We start from the raw sequence: 21,661 nt of genomic DNA, 5'->3' as shown, positions 1-21,661 counted from the left end.
ATGAAAAATGGAAGCAGAAGCTTCCAAACTCCCACCCACCGGAGAAGAGGGGGAGGAAATGCCGGACCACAATTTTCTCAGCTGCAGGTAGTTCCCACAACTGGACACTAGTGGCCAAAATTGTGGAAACCTTTTGGGGAAAGTGTATTTCCGAGGTTTGATGACTCATAACACCTGACTGGCTCTCTAAATACTCCTGCTCACTGGCTACATTCAAATGAAGGAGAGCATATCAATCTAAGCAAGTTGTGCTTCCCTTTTCTAGTTATTTGGCTATAACTTTTGATAGAATACAAATAATGGAACAAACCTTGTCGCATTGCATTCTTCATTAAATTATCTTTCCATTGATATATAATGTTATGGCATTACTAAAAAACAAAAGTGGTGTTATGAGCCATCAAACCTCAGAAACAAACTTTTTCCAATAGGTTTCCACAATTTTGGCTGCTAGTGTAGTTTATTTTTATGTCCAAATAACGCCCATGGTTTTCTGCACAGGCCTTGCAACATCAAGGCAGTCTGCATGGTTTGTTTCAGCGATTCTCTCCCCCCCTTCCCTTGCTCCTGCTGTCTTACCCGTCCATCGCCACTGATCTTGCCCACGAAGTCGACAGGGCACCTCTCACGGCGGGCAAGGCGTCGCAGGAAATCTGCGTGGCGCGGGCGTAGCAAGAGGGCATTGGATTCTTGGTACTCAGCACCCCAGATCTCCAGAACGCTCAGAGTGGGATCTCCTAGCTGGGAAAAGGAAGAAAGAGAGAAACTGAGTGACGAAGAACTGACTGAGAAGGCAGAGGGCCTTCTCGGTGGTGGCACCTTCCCTTCAAATATCAAGGAGATAAAGAACCACATAACTTTTAGGCAATCCTGTATCGGGAAGTTTGATGTTTTACTACGTTTTTAGATATGCTATAAGAGTTCAAGGGCACATTCCAGCCAGGCAAAAACACTCAAGAAGGGTGCTAAGCCAGACGCACTGGGTATTTGTCTGTAGCCCAGACAAATACATCTGAAGGGCCACCTCTAGCCTTCAGGTCTGAAGTTCTTCACCCAGATGTAGATTTAATCTGGGATTTTTCCAGATTTTTGTTTGCATGGGTTTGTTTTTAAATCTACTGCTCCCTGCTCTGTGCATTTAGGAACAGGGAAACATCTATGGGGAAGTAATACAGTAAATAGATATAAATGACAGTAGATCAGAAGACAAAGAGCTTGGTGTCTGTAAGGTAAAGGTAAAGGGACCCCTGACCACTAGGTCCAGTCATGACCGACTCTGGGGTTGCGGTGCTCATCTCGCTTTATTGGCTGAGGGAGCCGGTGGACAGCTTCCGGGTCATGTGGCCAGCATGACTAAGCCGCTTCTGGCGAACCAGAGCAGCACACGGAAATGCCATTTACCTTCCCGCCGGAGCGGTACCTATTTATCTACTTGCAATCTGACGTGCTTTCGAACTGCTAGGTGGGCAGGAGCTGGGACTGAGCAACGGGAGCTCACCCCGTTGCAGGGATTCGAACCACCGACCTTCTGATCGGCAAGTCCTAGGCTCTGTGGTTTAACCCACAGCGCCACCTGCGTCCCACCTTAGTGTCTTAGGAAAGTCATAAATGAGAAACAGACCTGGAAGCGGCTTGCGTAGATGACAGCCCCGGCTGGCTCACTCAGTTCCTTCAGCACATTCCCTAAAACAGAAAGCAAAGCGTTTCTTTGGAGGCCTCTCTCTCTCACACACACACACCCAAATCCTTGAAGGTAGCAGCTACTATAATTCTTCCAAACTTATTATCACCCAGAAAAGCATCCGTCAATGGCCTACTGTTCGCACCCAGCTCAAAACATTCTTATCTCATGCTCTTCAACCTTGGGTCTTCAGATACTGCTGGACTACAACTGCCATCAACCCCTGATAGATAACACTAAAGATCAGGAATGATAGGAATTGTAGTCCAACAACATCTGCAGACCCAAGGTTGAAGAACATTGTCCTTATCCATCCAGTTAGAGTTGACCATCTCTACCTTTGGAGGTGGAGGGAATGGCTAACCACAGCCATTCATTCCCTGGGGGAACCCCTGATGGCAAAAGACTACCTCCTCATCTTCCATTTCCTCTTCCTAGAGCATCCAGGCCACAAAACCATTGCTATTCACAAATCGTTTACTGCCGCTTAGTCAACGTAATTTCTTTGTAGCAATGTAAACATAAGAAGAGCCTGCTGGCCAATCAAATCCACCATCCTGTTCTCACAGTGGCCAACTAGAGACCTGTGGGAAACCAGAAAGCAGGATTTGACCCTAGGACCTCTTGCACCCAAAGCAAAAATCAAACCCTTAGGCCAATGAGCCAGTTAATGTACCAAGCAGGTATAGAATTCTTATAGTGAAGTCAGCTATGCTACAGGGGATGGTTTGTCTTAAGGTCATCCCATAACCTTTGTGGTCAAATGGGACATTTAGGAACGTAGGGACACAGGAAACTGCCTTCTGCCGAGTCTGTACTTTGATCCATCTAGCTCGGTCACATCCTTGGTCTAGCTAGCTCAGAACTGTTGTGACAACTCTCCAGGGTTTCAGGCAAAGGGACATCGCTAGTCCTACCCAGAGATGCCGGGGATTGAACTTGCGACCTTCTGCATGTGAAGCAGGGGGTTTTACCTCTCAGCTACAGCCCTTCCCTGCTTGGTCCCCCAACATCACAAAGGAATATCCTGTACATCTGAACCACTAGAAACCGTTCTGCTCTTCATCCTGCAAGTTTCCCCTTCGCCGTAAGGTCCAAATGCTCTTCAGCTGTGGCATGTGGCCCACATCAAACCACTCAGGAGGGGGAAAAGGGAGAGCACACACGGCTCAGGCTATAGCCACGTTCCCAAAAGCCTTCTCCAAGCCGCTCACCGTTGCCTCCAGCGCCCTGGTCGTGCAGGCTGCAGATGGGATTGCCTTCCCCGCTCTCCACACAGCCTCGCAACACCCGGTTCATCTTCTGCTCCATCTCAGCATCGCCACGTTGCACCGCTCCGAAATCCAGTTCGCTGGCGTTGTCCCCTTGCACCTGCACACACGGGGAGCATTTGCAGGTGTGAAGGGCTTCGCAGAGGGAAGCGGTAGCTTTGTCGGCAACGGGCAATTGCCGGTTAAGAAGAAGGCCAAGGAATGAGGCCAATAAGCAGGGCCATCATTGCCTGCTGCCCAGCAGTGGCATAGCAAGGTCACGTGGTACCCGGTGCAGAAAATTGCTTGTAACACGCCCCTCCTGCAGATAGGGACTTATTTATTTTTTGCCTGCAAAAATGGTTGGACTTTATTTCTTTTTCTTTTTTTTGCAGAGCCAAAGTTATTGAGCTTTTTACAGCTGAGGTAGAGCCGGTGGGTGGACAGTTTCACCAGAAGCAAGCCTGCGCGTGCCACAGCGTCTCTCACAGACGTTGAGTGCCACACAGCATTTTGTCACACACACACCCCGGGAGGTGACACCCGGGGCAAACCACACCCACCTTGCTACATCTCTGCTGTCCAGGGCTCTTGAAAGGTACCTGCATCTCCGAACCTTTGCCTTAAGGCGAAAGAGATGCCACTTTCACCTGCAAAGGTGAGGAGCAGAAGGCAACGCCCAACTTACCTGGATGGAGGAAGCAGCTCCACCACCAACACCAATTCGATAGACGGGGCCTCCAACCTTCACGACATTCATACCTAAGGAGGAAATTGTACAGTTGAAAAGAAAGAAATCTGGTCCAAATTCAACATTCTGAGAATATTAAGAAAAGTTAATAAATTAGATTATAATTAGAATATTGTTTTGGAATAGTGATATTGTAAAACTGCTACAATTAGTTACAAGGAAAATTCAGATGGAAGGGACCAGAGGAAGTCAAGCAATATGTTTATGATGTTGGACGTTCAATTAAAATAATCAATTTGTATTGTTTATTTGTTAGTTGTTATATATTTTTTTATTTTGATGTTATTTGCTGTACTTGTTTTATGTTGTCTTTTCCCCCTTCTTTTTTCTCTTTTTATTTTATTCTCGATTGTATTTGATTCTACAATATGTTAGAAACTTAATAAACATTATTGTAAAAAAAAAAAAATCAACAACTGTGATTTGTTTTCTTTCCAAAAAAAAAGGCTCTAGTCCTCATGACTCCTTGGGAGCATCTGGTAAAATATCAGAATATAAGTGATGGGAGGGTGGGATTTCCACAGCAGCAAATGCTTCAGCAACTCTTTAACTTCCCCAAGCTCAAGAGAGGTAGCATAACACATTTTTGCAAAATAAGCAAGCACTCATTATTACGAACTGACCCGGTTCTTGCAGTCATCATCATCTGAGACCCTTCTCCAGGTGCCCCATTCATGGGAGGTTCAAATAACACAAGAACTGGACTTTTCAGTGATGGCCTCCCAATTGTGGAACACTCTCCTCAAGGCGATACACCTGGCACCACCATCTTCAGCCGCTAGGCAAAAGCATTCCTTTGCCACCAGCCTTTTTGCTCTTAATGGTCAGCGGCCTCCTTCAGCGGGTAGGAAGTTTTAGCTTTGCCTTTTAAAAATGTGAATGTGATTTAAATGTTTATGCCGATTTTTAAATGTAGGTGTTGTTTGTTTCTTTTTGTAAGTCCCTTTGAGTTATGTCTTTTTTTAAAAAAGCGACTAATAAGTTTAATAAATACTAATAATAATAATAACAGAGAGGTAAATTCATCATTGTCCATTAACCATTGAATCATTTTTGCATGAGCAAAAACATTAGCGCTGAAGGAATAAATAGTGTGTGTTTTAGATGCATTAAAGAAGCATGTGTATCACAGCAAGCGCAATCTCCCAAACTGGCTAAATTAAATAAAAATTACCAGGCTGTGGGGCTTCCTTGCGGACATGGGCATCTTCCATCGCTCCAATCCCACCACTGAACATGATAGGCTTGATCCACTCGTGCCGTTCGCCATCTGCCAGACGGAGCCCAAAAGAGCGTGCAAAGCCTGGAAGACAGGTGATGGGGGGAATTTTCTCACATTTCCAAACACACAGCCTTCCTCGTTCTCCCTCGCTTTGGCCTCTCAGCTGCCCTAAGCTGTCGCTAAAGGACGCCGCAGTTTCAAAGAGAGAAACAAACAAACCAGCCGGACGCTGAACCTCGGAAGCGAGAAAGGGGCCAAAGATCACCCACGCCGCAAGTCTCACCTGCAAGGACAGGTTCCCCAAATTTGTTGCCGTAGTCTGAAGCGCCATCGCTGGCTCTGATGGCAACCTCCACAGGTGGGGCAAAGTTGTCTGGATACAGCAGGGACGGATCTTCCCAGGGTAATGTGTATCCTGCAGAGAGTAATGGGGAAAGAACAGGACAGATTTATCCCATAGCCTAGGGCTGCTTCAAATCACCTTTGTGCATGTACACCTTGCTGCCTTGGCAGGGGCACCGGGTATAGGGGGCAGGAGGGCCTTCAGCCACCCATATTGAGGGGGCCGCCATCCCCCGCTGACCCCAGGTGAGCACTGGCTTGCTGGGCGGCACAGAGGGCGGTTTTCGCCCTCCATGATCTCCCGCCACAATCACAAAGCACTCTGGCAATCCTCAAAGGGATGCTCATGTGTCCCAGCAGGCGTGGCCCGACTGGGGGACAGGCATCGTGCATGTGATGTCATGAACGTGAGACGCCACCCCCCCAAATGTTGGGCCCAACTCGGCACACCTGTGTCATGGATTGGAGGGCGTGACTGCCTTATTAAGAGGAGCTTCTGGTCTGTCTCAAGAGACTTTCACATGGCATGATAATAACTGTGCATGTTTTATACGGCATAAGTAAAAGGATTTCAAATCTGCACAGGAGGAGGCAGCGGTGCTTAGCTGACCTCCCATCACCGACGTCATTACTGTCAGTATATGAGAACATTGCAGCTACAGACAGCCAGCTTGTTGACATCACATGATGTGGCTATCTGTGGGAAGGAATTTCCCAGGAAGTTTACAGGCTGGAAAAGGCTCTGTGAAGAGTGTAATATGAAACCTTCTGTTTGCGTTTGCACAGGAAGTTTGTCAGACTTGCTAGAAGAACTGAACTGAAAGGACGTGTTTTTCTCTAGTGCTGTAGACAGAAATAAAAGGATGTAAAATAGACGTTTCTGTCTGTCTCCTTTTCCCTGCTAGGGAAGAAGCAGGAGGAGGGGGTGTGCATTTACCCACACTTGGGAAAATGTCGCCTATCAAAATCTCCCTGGTCTGTCTGGATGTCAGCCAGAGGAGGTTACCGGTAAACAAGCTCCGAGGACAGTGAGAGGGGCCAGCCTCTGTGGAGGCGGCTTGCAAACCAACAATTACAGCTTACTGGAAGGGGAAAGGGCAAGTCGCCATGGTGCAAACACACTGCCAGGAGCACCGGGTTGGTTCCACCAGGGTTTTTGCACTATGCCAATCTTGCTGGTGCCCCCACTTCTTTCCCGGTAAGCCACAGCAATGCAAGCAGCAAGGGGAGGTCAGCAAGCACCCCTGGTCCACCAACTGCTGCTCTTGGTGCATCTTGAGAAATCTCAGCTTTCTAATAATAAAAATAATAATAAAGTCTATAGTTCTCAAGGTAGGCACCCCATGAAATCTCAAAGTCAGACAACTTCCAATCATTAGAAAGCAAACGTTCAGTGCTTGGGTTTCGCTTCTGAGCTGGTCAAAGTTATGCAAATGTATTTGATTGGAGTGATTTATTTGGCAGATTCTAGCTTCTTGTGGCAAATAGGAGGGATCTCCTCACTGGCATGTAGTAAGCACAGCTCTACTGCTTAATAATAAATAAATAAATAATAATAATTCTTATTATTCTTATTTATATGTCTCCTATCTGACTGGATTGCCTCAGCTCCCAACAATTTATAAAACCACAGTAAAACCTCAAACGTTAAAAAAAACCTTCCCTATACAGAGCTGCCTTCAGATGTCTTCTACAAGTCAGACAGTTGTTTATTTCCTTGGCAACTGATGGGAGGGTGTTCCACAGAGAGGGCACCACTACAAAGAAGGCACTCTGTGTGTTTTGCTGTAACCTCACTTCTCACGATGCGAGAAGCACCAGACCCTCAGAGCTGGACCTCTGGGTCTGGGATGAACGATGGGGGTGGAGACTCGGAAGGGAGGGAGGGAGGGAGGAATCTGGGGTAGGGGGAGAAACCTGTACAACGCCCATCCATTTGTTGCCAGTCAAAACATCCTTCCGTGGCTGCCTTTTCAGTATGTTGCGCCCAAGCCACCGCTACTAACCTGGGATGAGCAGATTGCCGAAACTGTAGCCAGCAGTGCCTGCGATATAGTGGGCCCCGCGGCCTGTGCACTGCACATCGCGGATCCGCCCGCCAGTCCCAGTGGTGGCACCGCTGAAGGGAGCAACGCCTGCAAGGAGAGTTTGAAAGCAACGTCAAAGGCCACACAAATGCACTCCCTCCACAGAGCACCCAGACAGGTTCATCGACTCCGTCAATGCACGGGAGCCGGTCATTTGTTTTGAAGCAGTAGCGGTCCACAGGGGTGCCTGCCTGCCTGCCTGGGGAATTTACGATGCACTAGAAATAAGCCCCCTGCCCTTCAGACCATGCCCCCTTTCCCATCCACTCACCAGTAGGGAAATTGTGGGTCTCGGCTGTGAAAATGACGTGCCGGGTGGACGTCCGCTTCTCAAAGGGGCTGGAGCGAGATGGGTCGCTGGGCCACATTGAAAGGACTTCTCTCCCTTGGATCGCACTGTGTTGGGAAGACAACACACACACTCAGCTTCAAGAAGCCACACGGCTTCTTGTCAAGTAAATTGGCAAAAATGTATAAATCTAAATCAAATGTTGGAAATGTAAAGAGAAAGAAGGTTCTTTTTATCATGTGCGGTGGTCTTGCAGTAAGGTTAAAGCTTACTGGGAAATGATATATAATGAGTTTAAAAAAGATGTTCAGAATAACTTTTATAAAAAACAAACAAACCCCAGAAGCTTTTCTTTTGGGAATTATAGGGACAGAACTACCTAAATTGTATAGAAATTTATTTATGTATGCTACTACAGCGGCAAGAATGTTACTTGCCCCAAATGGAAAGAAGCAGAAGTCCCAGAAAAGGAAGAATGGATACAAAAACTTACGGAATATGCAGAAATGGTGAAACTTACTGGAAGAATAAGAAACCAAGGTAACAAACTCTTTATAAAAGAATTGAAACGGCTCATTGAATATTTTCAGATAAATTGTAAACAGATAAAAACATTAGCAGGATTAGTATAACAAACTGCAGTTTCATAAGAGTATCTATTTACAGTAGATAATTAAATGAATAAATTAAACCAATTTGGATACGCAGAAGGTATGAAAAAATAAGTTTAAGGAAGTCAAATTTTGAAATGTTAAATGGATTGTGAAATTAATGAAATGAATAAATTTGGAAAGTAGAAATAAAAACTAAAAAAGAAGAGGAAGAAGCCACACAGCCACCAAAAGCCACACACGGGAAGGGACTCCCAGCTCCCATTGACCGTAGCCAACAAGGCCAAAAGCCAGGCATGATGGGAGTTAAGAGTCTGCTCACATCTGGAGTGACCAGAATTCCCCAGACAGGCCTTATGAGTTGGCTCAGAAGCAGTTGTCAACCTGGGTCCCTGCAGACAATGTGGGATGCCAACTCCCCTCGGCCTCAGCCAATGGTCAGGGATGATGGTAGTTGTAGTTCAAGAGCATCAAGGAAGGCCACAGGTTCTCCATCTCTGTTCTAGGCCAGCCCCATTGCTTCTTCTCTGCTCCCGAGACAGCAACAGGGAGTTGAGGCCGCCATTTTGCAGGCCACCCGCTCCTCCCGCCGGTTCCCAAGGACCCCCACCTGCTGTTGTCGCAGAACTTGATGACGTTGTTGGGGTTGCTCCGCTCCTGGGTCTTCATGATGGACTCAAAGAGGGACTCCTTGAGCTCCTGCCCATCCACCAGGAGGCGCCCCTTGAAGAACCAGTGGCGACTGTGCTCGCTGCAGGAAGAAAAGGCGGGTTTAGGGAGACAGGAAGCCGCTGGGCGCCAGGTCAGGCTATTAGACCATCTAGCATAGCTGTCAACTTACAGATTTGAAAATAAGGGACCAGCAGCCTTGAAAATAAGGGATCAGCAGCCAAAATAAGGGATTTTTCAGGCACAGGTATGTTCAGCTTCTGAGCCCCTCCAAGCCAAAGGCAGAAAGCCCAGCCAGCAGCCAAACAAAGCCTCAAGTGGTGGTTCCCACAGCACAGCAACCCGGCAAAGGGGATGCAGCAAGGAAAACCACATCCCCTCTCCGCTGGGAAGCGCTGAGCAAAGGTGAGTCCCCAGGCAAGGCGGCCAGGCACAAGGCATGCAAGCTCCACCACCCCAGTTGTTCTTAGACTCCTTATTGGGTGAGCAACGCAGCTAAGCAACACAGCTGGAGCCTCCCTCCTCCCTGGCCAGCAGGGAGGGAGGGAGAAGAGCTGCTTCCTTTGAAACCCGGGAAATTTAAGGGACATCATCAATAAGGGACAGCAGCGGGACACAGCGCTGGGATAAGGGACTGTCCCGCCAAATAAGGGACAGTTGACAGCAATGCCATCTAGCCCAGCATGGCCTACAGCTTTGCAGGATCTCAACTAGATAAAGATCTTCCATGCCTACTATTTGCCTTTAGAGTCCTACTTTAGTGGCAGGGACTGAAGCATGTGCTCTGTTTGAGCCATGCTCTTATGATCCACCGCAACCAGGTTTATTTTCTTCTACTCACCGCTAAATAGCACCTTAAGCTTTGGAAAGGGGGCTCAGAAAACTATTTTAATGAACTTGTTAACGGTTCTTTGCAAAAAAAAATATCCCAGGTCAAACCAAAGACTGAGGGTCTGGAAACCAAGCCTTATGAGGAATGGTTGAGGGAACTGGGCATGTTTAGCCTGGAAAAGAGGAGACTGAGTGGAGATATGGTAGCCATCTTCAAATATCTCAAGGGCTGCCACATGGAAGATGGATCAAGCTGCTTTTCTCCTGCTCCAGACGGTAGGACTCGAACCAATGGCTTCAAGTTTCAAGAAAGGAGATTCTGACGTAACATCAGGAAGAATTTTTGACAGTAAGAGCTGTTTGACAGTGGAACAAACTCCCTTGGGAGCTTGTGGACTCTCCTTCTTTGGAGGCTTTTAAGCAAAGGTTGGAAGGTCATCTACCATGAATGCTTTAGTTGAGATTCCTGCACTGCAGGGGGTTGGACTAGATGACCCTTGGGGTCCCTCCCAACTCTACAATTCTATGATTGAGCATCCTGTTTCCCAGAGTGATGCCTATGGGAAGCTGAAATAAGCCCCTTCCTGTTATCATTCCCCATCAAGTGTTCACCATTTGCTCCTCTGGACTTAAGAGGTAGCATAGAGCAGTGGTTTTCTGTTGGGATATTTCGTTCCATCTTAAGGAACAGGCATGATTGTTGTGTGTCACATGCCTGTTTACACTCCAGCACAGCTTGCTGGGAACTTCCGTTTGTGTATAGCTTTTGCTTATGCTGTCTTGCTTTGGACACAAAGAGGATCGGACATGTCTTCCTTTTGTCATGATGAAAAGTAAACGGAAAGGAAGCGGGTGGCACTGTGGGTTAAACCACAGAACCTAGGACTTGCCGATCAGAACGTCGGCAGTTCAAATCCCTGCGATGGGGTGAGCTCCCATTGCTCAGTCCCTGCTCCTGCCAACCTAGCAGTTTGAAAGCACATCAAAGTGCAAGTAGATAAATAGGTACCACTCCGGCGGGAAGGTAAACGGCGTTTCCGTGTGCTGCTCTGGTTCGCCAGAAGCGGCTTAGTCATGCTGGCCACATGACTCGGAAGCTGTATGCCGGCTCCCTCGGCCAATAAAGCGAGATGAGCACCACAACCCCAGAGGCGGCCATGACTGGACCTAATGGTCAGGGGTCCCTTTACCTTTACCTTATGCTGAATAAATTGCTTGTAAATATGCTCACACATACTCTCCTGGCACTTCTGTTGTGTAGCGTTATCTCTGCTGATTAGAGCGTGCCCTAGCTTTTGAAGTTCGGGTCACTAATTCATGCAGCACCAAGGACTGGAGTTCATCCGGTACACTGGCCGGTGGGACGGAGCCAGCTGGGGGCCTGCCAATTGCCCCCGCTTCCTTGGTTGTATGCCAACATTTTCAACCAGTGTGCGGTGGCACCCTGGGGTGACTTGAACGATGGTCAGAGGTGCCGCAGGCAACACTGACCTCTCTCTCTTTCCTTCCTTCTCTCCTCTGATGCCCTCTTGCATCTCTGCTTCCCAAAGGCTTGTACGGCTGCTTGTTCCAGCAGCCCTGGCTACAAGTACCGCAGGAGAATAGTGGCTCTGGGGCTGGCCAGGGGGGGCTGATGCCAGGAGCCGAGGTGGCCTCAGAGTGAATTAGCAAGCAAGCAGGCGAGGGAGCCCAGCCAGCCAGTCTGCCAGCCTGTGCTGTTGGGAATGGACAGACAAGTCTGAGGTGCTTGTGGGGCAGTGTGGGGAGGCACCTCTTTGGGGCAGGGCGGGAAGATCAGAGACTAGGGGTGGTGGCAGCGGTTGCCCAGAGGATTCCCAAGCAGAGGGGAGAGGAGGCTGAGGGAACATGTCACAAGGGAGGATGTTCGAAAAAGGGTGAGAGGCTGCCAATTCTGCAGGCAAAGGGTGACATAACTGGGCTCCTGAGCCCCACATGGGAGCCGCAGAAAGCATGTAGTTCGTCAAGGGAGCTGTGGACTTTTGAAAGCCTCTGGCATAGGGTTATCCAACACCTATTTGTTTTGGGGGTTTTTTTAAATGAAGTCACTTTTGACCCAAAAAGGCCCTCTCCATCACCCACAAGGAAACTTGCACTTTAAAAACTTTTACTTTATAAAAACTTTGCATACCTCTCACCAGGACATGATGAAAATCTGCGGAACTCAATGCTGTAAGATGGCCGCCCCTGAGCCTCAAACAGGAAGGTTTTTCCCAGTTCCCGCCCCACCCCTCTGCCCCCCATAGCCAAGCAGACACCTGTTGGACTGAGCGAGATCAAAGCATTCCACGCTGGTGGGATTTCTCCCAAGTTTCTTGAAGAGGTCAGTGTAGAAGTCCAGATCCCAGGAATCAAAAGCCAGACCTGTAAGGCAGAGAAGCGTCTATAGTTTATCCTAAACACATACACACAGACCCAGCCAAATAAAGAATATTGTTTCTCCTAATCAAGGGAAACTGGGACAGAAGATATTTCCACTTTCAGAGGTAGGGCCAGAGTACTCTCTGACTGGGGCAAACACAGCTTTATCACCTCCCTCAGAAGGCGGTGGACTCTCCTTCCTTGGAGGTTTTTAAGCAGAGGTTGGATGGCCATCTGCCATGGATACCTGAGTTGAGATTCCTGCATTGCAAGGGGTTGGACTAGATGACCCTTGGGTCCCTTCCACAGCTCCAAAATTTTACAAAACCCTTTAAGACCAGAAGGCTGAATCCCTCTATATCTGTGTTTCCCAAGCTTGGTTCTCCAACTGTTTTGGGACTACAACTCCCACCATCCTTGATCACTGGGTCTTGCAAGCTAGGGATGATGGGAGTTGTAGTCCAAAAACAGCTGGAGACCCACGTTTGGGAAACGCTGCTCTAAATCCACGTGGGTCTCTGCAAGGGAAAAGGAGAGAAGAAAGGATCCGATGAGATATTTGCCAAAGCTGTGCTCATGCAAGCTAGGGTCAGACAATAATAAGTTGAGAGTTAACTTCCAGAAACTGGCATTCAGAATCAGAGCATAGCCACTAAAGGTCCTCTATCTCTATCCAAGCCCAGCTTTGCCCTGCTGATTCATACCGAGCTGGTTGTTGGCTTCGACCAGAGCAGGTCTCCCTTTTCCCAAAATATCGACATGGAACACAGGCTCAGGGCGGGTGGCTATAGCAAAGCTGCTGATGGGTTCTGGGTAACACTGCTCTGTCATCCGATCATACAGTGTAGACACAATGGAGGCCTCCTGGGGTGCCGATGGGCGCTGCCCGCACTGAAAGAGAAGGATGTGGAAGCCATCGGGTTACTCGTTTCCAAATCCCTATGGGGTTCTTGCGTATGTGGTGGCATAAGGAATCTAACAGCAGTTTTCTTCCTGTGTTTAGACCCACCCACAGTCACCTTGAAAAGGTATCGACGGGAACATTCGATTCGATCAATCTTTTCTAGTCCGGCTGCCCAGCACACCGACACTGCATTTGTGGAATACGCAGTTGAGAAGTTCAACCTACAAACATAAAACATTTGTTTCAGCAAAACCTGCTCCTTCCTTTGGCTGGTCTATTTACACCTGGCTTGGGAGGTGAGGAACCCTCTCTGACTCCAGAGACAAGCCTGCTTCTGCAGTTTAGCATCCCTGCAGACCTTCGTGGTGGGGGGGCATGGTTTAAGGTCAAGATTTAGTTTGAATTATTAGCAGACAGTTCAATTTTACTGTACATTTATTAATAATGTTTTCGTTAGCCTAGTGTTTAAAACTATTTAAATTTTGATATGGCTTATAACAACCAACTACGTGAAATTATTTTGATGTGGCCGACAAATAAACAATGGTGTTGGTTTAGTAGCTTAAGTTAGCAAATGAAAGCTGTCATATAACATTTGATTCAGCTGTAAAGGCCAAGTTTCAGACATCACAACTAATCCATGGTTTGTCTGTTGTGATCAGGCATTGGGGAAGGACACTCCTTCCTACCAACGTACTCCGATTTCCACCCTGCTTCTCAGTAACTGTAGTTTGCTCTAGTTACAGATAGGTAGCCGTGTTGGTCTGCCATAGTCAAAACAAAAAAAATTCCTTCCAGTAGCACCTTAAAGACCAACTAAGTTAGTTCTTGGTATGAGCTTTCGTGTGCATGCACACTTCTTCAGATACACTGAAACAGAAGTTTCCAGACCCTTCTATATAGTGAGAAGGTGGGGAGGGGTATTACTCAGAAGGGTGGTGGGAATGGGTGATTGGCAGATAGCTGTGATGAGCCTGTTGACGACTCTTAACGACTGCAATAGGTCTTACAGGAAAAAGCAAGGGGTGAGAAGGTGAAAAATGGCTTTGTCATGTATAATGAGATAAGAATCCAAGGTCTTTGTTCAGACCAGGACTCTCCATGGTTTTAAGTTTGGTGATAAGTTGCAATTCAGCAGCTTCTCTTTCCAGTCTATTTCTGAAATTCCTTTGTAGTAAAACAGCTACTTTGAGATCTTGTATAGAATGTCCTGGGAGATTGAAGTGTTCTCCTACTGGTTTCTCTGTCTTGTGATTCCTGATGTCTGATTTTTGCTCTGACATCAAAATCCACAAAACCATAGTTTGCCACCAAACACAAATTGCAAACCATGGTTCTTAAACAAGAGTTTCCAGTTCTGGTTTGGCAGCAAGCCACAGTGATATGTTGTCATCCCTCCTTCAGATTTCACAGCAAACTATGGTTAGCGTGAACCAGGAAACGAAGAAGGAATCTCAACCAAAGCATCCATGACAGATTACCGTCCAACCTCTGCTGAAAAACTTCCAAGGGAGATGACTCCTGGGGTACCTTTTAACTCTACAATTGTATAAGCCTGAGGCCTGTTCATGATGCCTGAAGCTGGTCGATACAAACATTCTCTCTCTCCCCCATGCCATTATAGTATAGGACGTGGGCAGAGTGGCTTTTCCCCCTCAGCTCAGGACGTACCGAGGGCCGACCTCTATCAGCAGATCTGAAGGAGTTGGGCTAAGGAAGGACTTGGGTGCGATGTCACCGTGTTCAAAAGGGCAACCAAAGATCCACAGAAGCTTCTCCGTCTCCTCAGAGTTTGGGGGTGTTCCTCCTGGCGAGGAAACAGAAGGGAGAAACGATTATAGCTACCCACAATGCAACAGGGCAATCACCCAACAGGCAACTGGCTCTGCGACAAGAAGGGGTGGGGGGCAGCCCCACGCCAAACCTCTACCCACTCAAAAAGGAAAAAAAGAATCAATATGCACACCTCCCTCCATACCTCCCCATTCGTTTCATATCAAAATCCAGACACAGTCCGTGTCCCATTTTCGTACCTGTCCAGTTGACGTTGAAACATATTTCCTTCTGCACCCCTTGGAGGCCATTACCCAAGATGGCTTCAGCCGAACGCAGAAGTGTGGCCACTTCAGTGTCCGCCTCGCTGGGCCGCTGGTAGTAGTGTAGGACCCCCATGGCGGAGTCCTGCCAAGGAAAGAAGAGAAAGCAACTTGTGAGGGACTGCTTGGGATGGCGTTTTGCAAGGGGCCTCCGTTTTCCTTAAAAAACACACAAAATGAGATGGAAGGTTCCATGGCGGAAGGAACCTAAGTCAGTGGCAGTAAAACTGCCTTGCATGTAGAAGGTTCACTAAGAATATCAGGCCGAATGCCCATTTAAACCAGCACTCTACAGTGGTACCTCAGGTTACATACGCTTCAGGTTACAGACTCCGCTAACCCAGAAATAGTGCTTCAGGTTAAGAACTTTGCTTCAGGATGAGAACAGAAATCGTGCTCTGGTGGCGCGGCGGCAGCAGGAGGCCCCATTAGCTAAAGTGGTGCTTCAGGTTAAGAACAGTTTCAGGTTAAGAATGGACCTCCGGAACGAATTAAGTACTTAACCCGAGGTACCACTGTATTCTCACAGTGACCTGTGGGAGACCAACAAGCAGGATCTGAGTACAAGAGGACTCTGGTTTCCAGAACTCGTATTCAGAAGCACTGCTGTCCCCAGCTGTGGCAGCAGACCACAGCCATTGCAGCTAGTAGCCATCGATAGCCCTCTCCTCCGGAAAAGGTGCATCCAGGTAGGGTTGCATAGCTGTCAAGTTTCCCTATTTTTAAGGGAAATTCCCTTATTCTGAATAGGATTCCTCGCAAGAAAAGGGAAAAGTTGACAGCTATGTAAGGTTGTGGGTCTGAAACCCTGGAGTCACTGCCAGCCAGTGTAGACTACACAGAGCTAGATGGACCAAGGGTCTGACTCAGCTTCCTAGGTTGGTCTACCCAGGCCATGCAGGAAAAGGGAGCAGATGCCACAGAATGGCAGGAAGAGACCTGTGGCTGGCAAAGGACCACTGTAATGGAGGGAGCAAGGATTGCCAGGCGTAGGCTAGGCCCGCGATTCAAGGCACGAAAGGGTGGCCGTCCGGATGTTGAACTCCACGCCCCAGCCATCGACCAGGGATGGTGGGAACTGTAGCCCAACAACTTCTGGAGGGCCAGAGCTTACCAGTGTGTGTCTGCCAACAGATGAAGAGGCTTTGGTGGCAGGGCCAGCCCAATACATTTTGGCGCCTGAGGCAAACAACAAAATGGCGCTCTCCTCACCAGGGAAGAAGGGTGAAGATGTCCATTGGGAGCAAGGGTAGGAGAAGACCAATAGCACCTCCTATTTACCAAGAGGCCACTGTAGAAGTGCCAGCAGCAGTATGCAATGCATTCCTTGGAGGACAGATCTGCTGCCCCTGTGGATCCTGCCGCCTGAAGCAGTTGCCTCACCGTGCCTCATGCGTGAGCCGGCCCTTAGTGGGCTGAATCAATCATACAGTTTCCCACCCACCCCCTTTTCTCAATGTCCCTCTCCACCCCAGAATCCACCTTGCTCTAATCACAGATGTCCCAAAGGCCAGCTCGCTGGAGCCAAAGATCCCAGAGATAAGAAGCAGCAAATAGGTCAGTGGCCTCCAAATCACATTTCTTGCTTCACCGTCCAAGTTTCAAAGGCTCAGGGAACATCCCCCAATTCTCCGCCTCTCAAACTGCAACTGAGAACAAAACGGCAAACTGTACACCGCATGCAACCAGCAGAGATTGGCTCTGAACGTGGCTCGATCCTTTATTCTTTTCACACTATCTAGCTAAAATTAACTGGGACTTCACTGTCACTGCCATCCATGAAGTCCTGATTAAAGTGTTGATGCTCTTATTGATGATTAATAACGTTCTCATTAAAGTGCCAAGGTGTTTTATGAAGTGCACGAGGGCAGTTCCCTGCCCCGAAAGACTCTACAGTCTAAAATTCAACCCAAAGGAGGCACTAGGGAAATGGAGGCAAGAATAATCAAGGGAGGAGGATGCATTTAATTAAAGGACATAGACTAAGGGTTAGTCTTGGCCAATTTTAAGCAGATTGAGGACTTCATACAGTCACCCATAAAGCTATCTAAAGAGAAATAGGAGATTGGTGCCTAAGGGCCTCTGCAGACATCCTCTTTATTGTGCATTCACAATTATTTGTGCTCATTATGGTAACATTACGCACTCCCACTTTCAAAAATGTTTGCTGCTGCAAAAGGTTCAGCACAGATATTCTGCAGTTTTCCAACCTGCACATGCCCTGCAACTGCCTGCTGAAATCCTGTAACTGGAAAATAAATTGTACTGTATACTTGCTCACATGTTCTGACTACAGCCACAACCCGCGGGTAGACACTGTTTCTCCACGTGCACAAGCATTTGTGTGAAAGGGGGCACACGGGCTGATTTGTAAAAATGATCGTGGGCTGGCCTCTTCTAACCCCCCACCCCCTTTTTTTAAAAAAAAGTCGTGTTTGGGTCACATGTTGCTCCCTCCGCACGGGGCTGCGTCTGGATGCCTCTGTTCACCAGCTCTTTCTCCAAGCGAGGAATCATCACGTGTGGACAACAACCCACACGCGGGTTCGGTATTGTTTCCGACAGGGATGTGAAAATTAACATAAGCAGGAGCAAAAATTAATAAATCTGTAGCACCCTGAAGATGAACTGTTGCAGAAGCTTCCGCGGCCTGGAAGCAATCCCGGGAAGGACTGGATTCAGCCCTGCGAAGTGGAAACTTACCAACAACTTCCGCACGCCACACACAGCCTCTGCTAGTTATACCCAACATGTCCGCAGCGGTCTAGAGTTCGAATCCCGCGCAGAAGCACTTCCTACCCCACCAGATCGTAGCGCGCGGCCGCGGAGCAAATAACTGGGATCCACGCACCCCTGGATCTCGCAAGGGGCCAGCCAGCCTTCCCTTCCCACGCTGGTTCCCCGCGTGACATCGAGATAACAATTACCTGTGGATCTCGCGGGGTGCTCCCTCTCTCACACGCGCTCTGAGCCCCACAACAGCTCGATCTTCTACCCCAGCGGGCGCTCGATCACGGGGCGAAAAGAGGAGCGCCTGCCTTCGCTGCGCTAGGGGAAAAAGTTCGTTGCGCGCAGCCCCTTTGGTGGGAGGAGAAAAGGGGGACGCGCCGCGGGGGAGGCGGCGACTCGAGGCAGCGCCCTCCCCATTGGCCGATCCCCCTGCCTCCCTCCTTCCCGGCCTTGAATGGAGGCACGTGGGGGCATTGGCCAAACTTTGTTGCCGGAGGGGGGGGAAAGGCGGGGGGGGGGGGAGCTAAACCCAGGAATCTTGATCCCCTTCCTCCGTGCGATTTCCCCGTAGAGAGTCATTATCTCCACTCCTCACCTCGACATTTTGCCTCCCAAATGCAGTCCTTACCCCCCCCCCCCAAATCACCTATTCTTGCGATCGGAGCCAGGAAGAGAACCCAGGAGTCCTGTTTCATTCTCCTCCCCTCCCGCACAGGGAATGCGCTCTTCTCCAGAAACTTTTTCGTCTTTTTCTTTCGCCAAACCACTTAACTTTCTGAGGGTTACGAGGTAGCAGAGCCAGGTAGCTAATTCTCTCGTAACCAGGGAAATTTCTTGTGTAAGGTTCCATGGTGTAATGGTTAGCACTTTGGACTCTGAATCCAGCGATCCGAGTTCAAATCTCGGTGGAACCTACTCCTTGGGTTTTTTTGTGAAGACAAGGAAGTTTTGCTAGACCGCTTGTGGGCAGAACCCACGCTTGCAGGCAGAATGGGTTCACAATCCATCATTGGTTGTCTGAGATTTATTATTGATTGCTTGATTGAGATCCAAAAGCAATGGCAAGAGACTACAGAAGGCTGCTGCTGCCAGCCAGTGTAAGCAGTCCTGGCTTAGATGGACAAATAGTCTGATGCATTATATGGCAACTTATTTCTGTTTCTTTGGATACAGACTAGCACTATGCCCAGAGTAACTATATAATGGACTCAGCTACATTTGTAAAGAAAGCGCTTTATATGCGTTATAACACTGTAACACCAGATGATTGTCTTTCACCAATAGCATTTCCCTGTATGAAGTTTACAATCCGTTTAACTGATTCACATTTTTGATTTGTCTAGATTCAGCCTATAACAGGGGTGTCCAAACTTTTTTCAAAGAGGGCCAGATTTGATGATCTGAACATGTGTCAGGGCCGACCAAAGTTGAGCTTTTTTTAGGATTGAAATTATTGAGCTTTTTTTTACAGCTTAACCCCAAAGTTGTTCAACTTTTGAGCTTTTTTTAGGATTTTACCCAGGGACATATGCTGCCACGGGAGCCGGATTAAATCGACCGGCAGGATGGATTAAAGGTAAAGGTACCCCTGCCCGTACGGGCCAGTCTTGACAGACTCTGGGGTTGTGCGCCCATCTCACTTAAGAGGCCAGGGGCCAGCGCTGTCCGGAGACACTTCCGGGTCACGTGGCCAGCGTGACATCGCTGCTCTGGCGAGCCAGAGCCGCACACGGAAACGCCGTTTACCTTCCCGCTGGTAAAAGGTAAAGGTAAAGGTACCCCTGCCCGTACGGGCCAGTCTTGACAGACTCTGGGGTTGTGCGCCCATCTCACTTAAGAGGCCAGGGGCCAGCGCTGTCCGGAGACACTTCCGGGTCACGTGGCCAGCGTGACATCGCTGCTCTGGCCAGAGCCAGAGCCAGAGCCAGAGCCGCACACGGAAACGCCGTTTACCTTCCCACTGGTAAGCGGTCCCTATTTATCTACTTGCACCCGGAGGTGCTTTCGAACTGCTAGGTTGGCAGGCGCTGGGACCGAGCAGCGGGAGCGCACCCCACCGCAGGGATTAGGCCCCCCCAAAACAGGCTTTGGACATGCCTGGCATAACTAGGGATATACACTAGTAGCTAAGTCTAATGCCAGGAGGGGGAAGCACAAAAAGAAAGGAAAATTCCAAAGTCCTTATTAGAGTGACAATTTTATTAGAGCAAGCAAAACCATAGGTTGGTTCCCTCGAAAACCTGACCAGGGCACATCCAGAATACTGCTGTTTTCTGGTGGGATTCAGTCACATACCAACAAATTAAGGTATTGGAGTTAAAGTCTATCAGGGGTGCTGGGTGATTTGCACAACGAAGTACAGTGGTACCTCGGGTTAAGTACTTAATTTCTTTCCGGAGGTCTGTTCTTAACCTGAAACTGTTCTTAACCTGAAGCACCACTTTAGCTAATGGGGCCTCCCGCTGCTGCCGTGCCGCCGGAGCACGATTTCTGTTCTCATCCTGAAGCAAAGTTCTTAACCCGAGGTAATATTTCTGGGTCTGTAACCTGAAGCGTATGTAAACCGAGGTACCACTGTACAGTGATATGTTGTTGTTGTCTGTCCCCCCCACATACACACCTTCAGATTTCACAGCAAACAATGGTTAGCATGAACCAGGAAACACAGAAGGAAATGGACTCTCCTTCCTTTGGTGTTTTTAAGCAGAGTTTGGATGGCCATCCATCATGGATGCTTTAGCTGAGATTCATACATTACAGGGGGTTGGACTAGATGACCCTCGGGACCCTCCCAATTCTGATTCTAAGTTATTGTAGGATTTGGCTTCTGCTACACACAATGCCTTTTCTGCGCTCTTATTAGCCTGAGCTGTTGCTTTTATAAATAAAATCAATGGGTGTTGTACTTACCCCTCTGCTCTGCTACTTAAGTCGCCCAAGTTTAGGTTTGCCAGCTGCGGCTCCCTGTAGCTTGTGGAGCTCCTTCCTTTCTCAGCCCATTCTAAATTTATATGTGCAGATTGTGACCAAAGTTCAGATTTGAGCCAGAGTGTGCATTTCGACATCCAACCGCAGAGGCACTTTTACCATTCTTTAGAAATATTGCTCTCTGCCACATCATGATCAAGTTTAAACTAGCTAAGACAAGACCCAAGTCTCCCAAAATTAATTGGGGTTGGGGGAGGTAGAATTGATCATTTTTACCTTTGTGGGATTCAGTGACCCTCCCCAGGGTGGATAAGCAGATGCCCTCCTGTCATTGAACCTTTGGCGCGTCAGCGATTAACAGTTCCCAGATCTATGATTAACCAGTTCCTGGTGAATACAGAAAAAGCCATCTGGGATCAGACCACCAGTCTGGTTCAGCAGGCAGCAGAGTCCAGAGGCAGCAGCTCTGAAAACGCTGTTCTTTAGCCACACCAAATAAATAAATAGTTACAGGTACACTGCCTCTGAACATGTCAGTTCCATTTATCCATAATGGCCGATAGCTATGGATAGGTATGACTTGGGCAGAGTCCCAAGGGCCAGCTAGAGATGGCTGGACACAATGGGTCAGTGTGTCTTGCTGTTAACCAGAAGGTTGGTGGTTCGAGCCCATCCAGGGACAGCTGTGGGCAGGATTCATGCATGGCAGGGGGTTGGGCTGGATGACCTCTGGGGTCCCTTCCTTCCAACTCTACAATTCTATTATTTGGGCCCTAGGCCTGAATTTCAGCAACTAACTATAAAACCAGCCTCCGACAGTTAGGGTCCAATTCTCTCTATCCAGGGCCTTCTGCCAGAATTGCTTGTTTCTTTTACCAACTGAAGCTCATC

General features: G+C 48.3%; 1 protein-coding gene across 2 annotated transcripts in view; it reads right to left on the bottom strand.

Moving 5' to 3' along the window:
* The window catches only part of PFAS (phosphoribosylformylglycinamidine synthase), a 50,321-nt gene extending 29,546 nt beyond the window's left edge, over positions 1–20,775 (bottom strand). The window contains exons 1-15 of one of the 2 annotated variants that reach the window (XM_079951518.1): positions 20,753–20,775; positions 15,050–15,197; positions 14,688–14,823; positions 13,132–13,237; positions 12,817–13,003; positions 12,010–12,115; positions 8,844–8,984; positions 7,605–7,729; positions 7,253–7,381; positions 5,188–5,319; positions 4,857–4,985; positions 3,620–3,693; positions 2,896–3,052; positions 1,622–1,683; positions 580–741 (exon numbers count right to left, since the gene is read on the bottom strand). In XM_079951518.1, coding sequence (XP_079807644.1) covers positions 580–741; positions 1,622–1,683; positions 2,896–3,052; positions 3,620–3,693; positions 4,857–4,985; positions 5,188–5,319; positions 7,253–7,381; positions 7,605–7,729; positions 8,844–8,984; positions 12,010–12,115; positions 12,817–13,003; positions 13,132–13,237; positions 14,688–14,823; positions 15,050–15,188 — 1,785 coding nt within the window. In that variant the 5' untranslated portion in view covers positions 15,189–15,197; positions 20,753–20,775. Of the gene's footprint in view, positions 1–579; positions 742–1,621; positions 1,684–2,895; positions 3,053–3,619; positions 3,694–4,856; positions 4,986–5,187; positions 5,320–7,252; positions 7,382–7,604; positions 7,730–8,843; positions 8,985–12,009; positions 12,116–12,816; positions 13,004–13,131; positions 13,238–14,687; positions 14,824–15,049; positions 15,198–18,039; positions 18,194–20,752 lie in introns of those variants that run through there. The other variant, XM_079951519.1, reaches the window with a different exon arrangement.
* Positions 20,776–21,661: the final 886 nt, after the last annotated feature.

This window comes from Podarcis cretensis, assembly GCF_951804945.1.
Source record: "Podarcis cretensis genome assembly, chromosome: 13".
Taxonomy (NCBI): Eukaryota; Metazoa; Chordata; class Lepidosauria; order Squamata; family Lacertidae; genus Podarcis; species Podarcis cretensis.
Note: the sequence above shows the minus strand (reverse complement) of the source record. Positions and strands in the feature narration are given on the sequence as shown.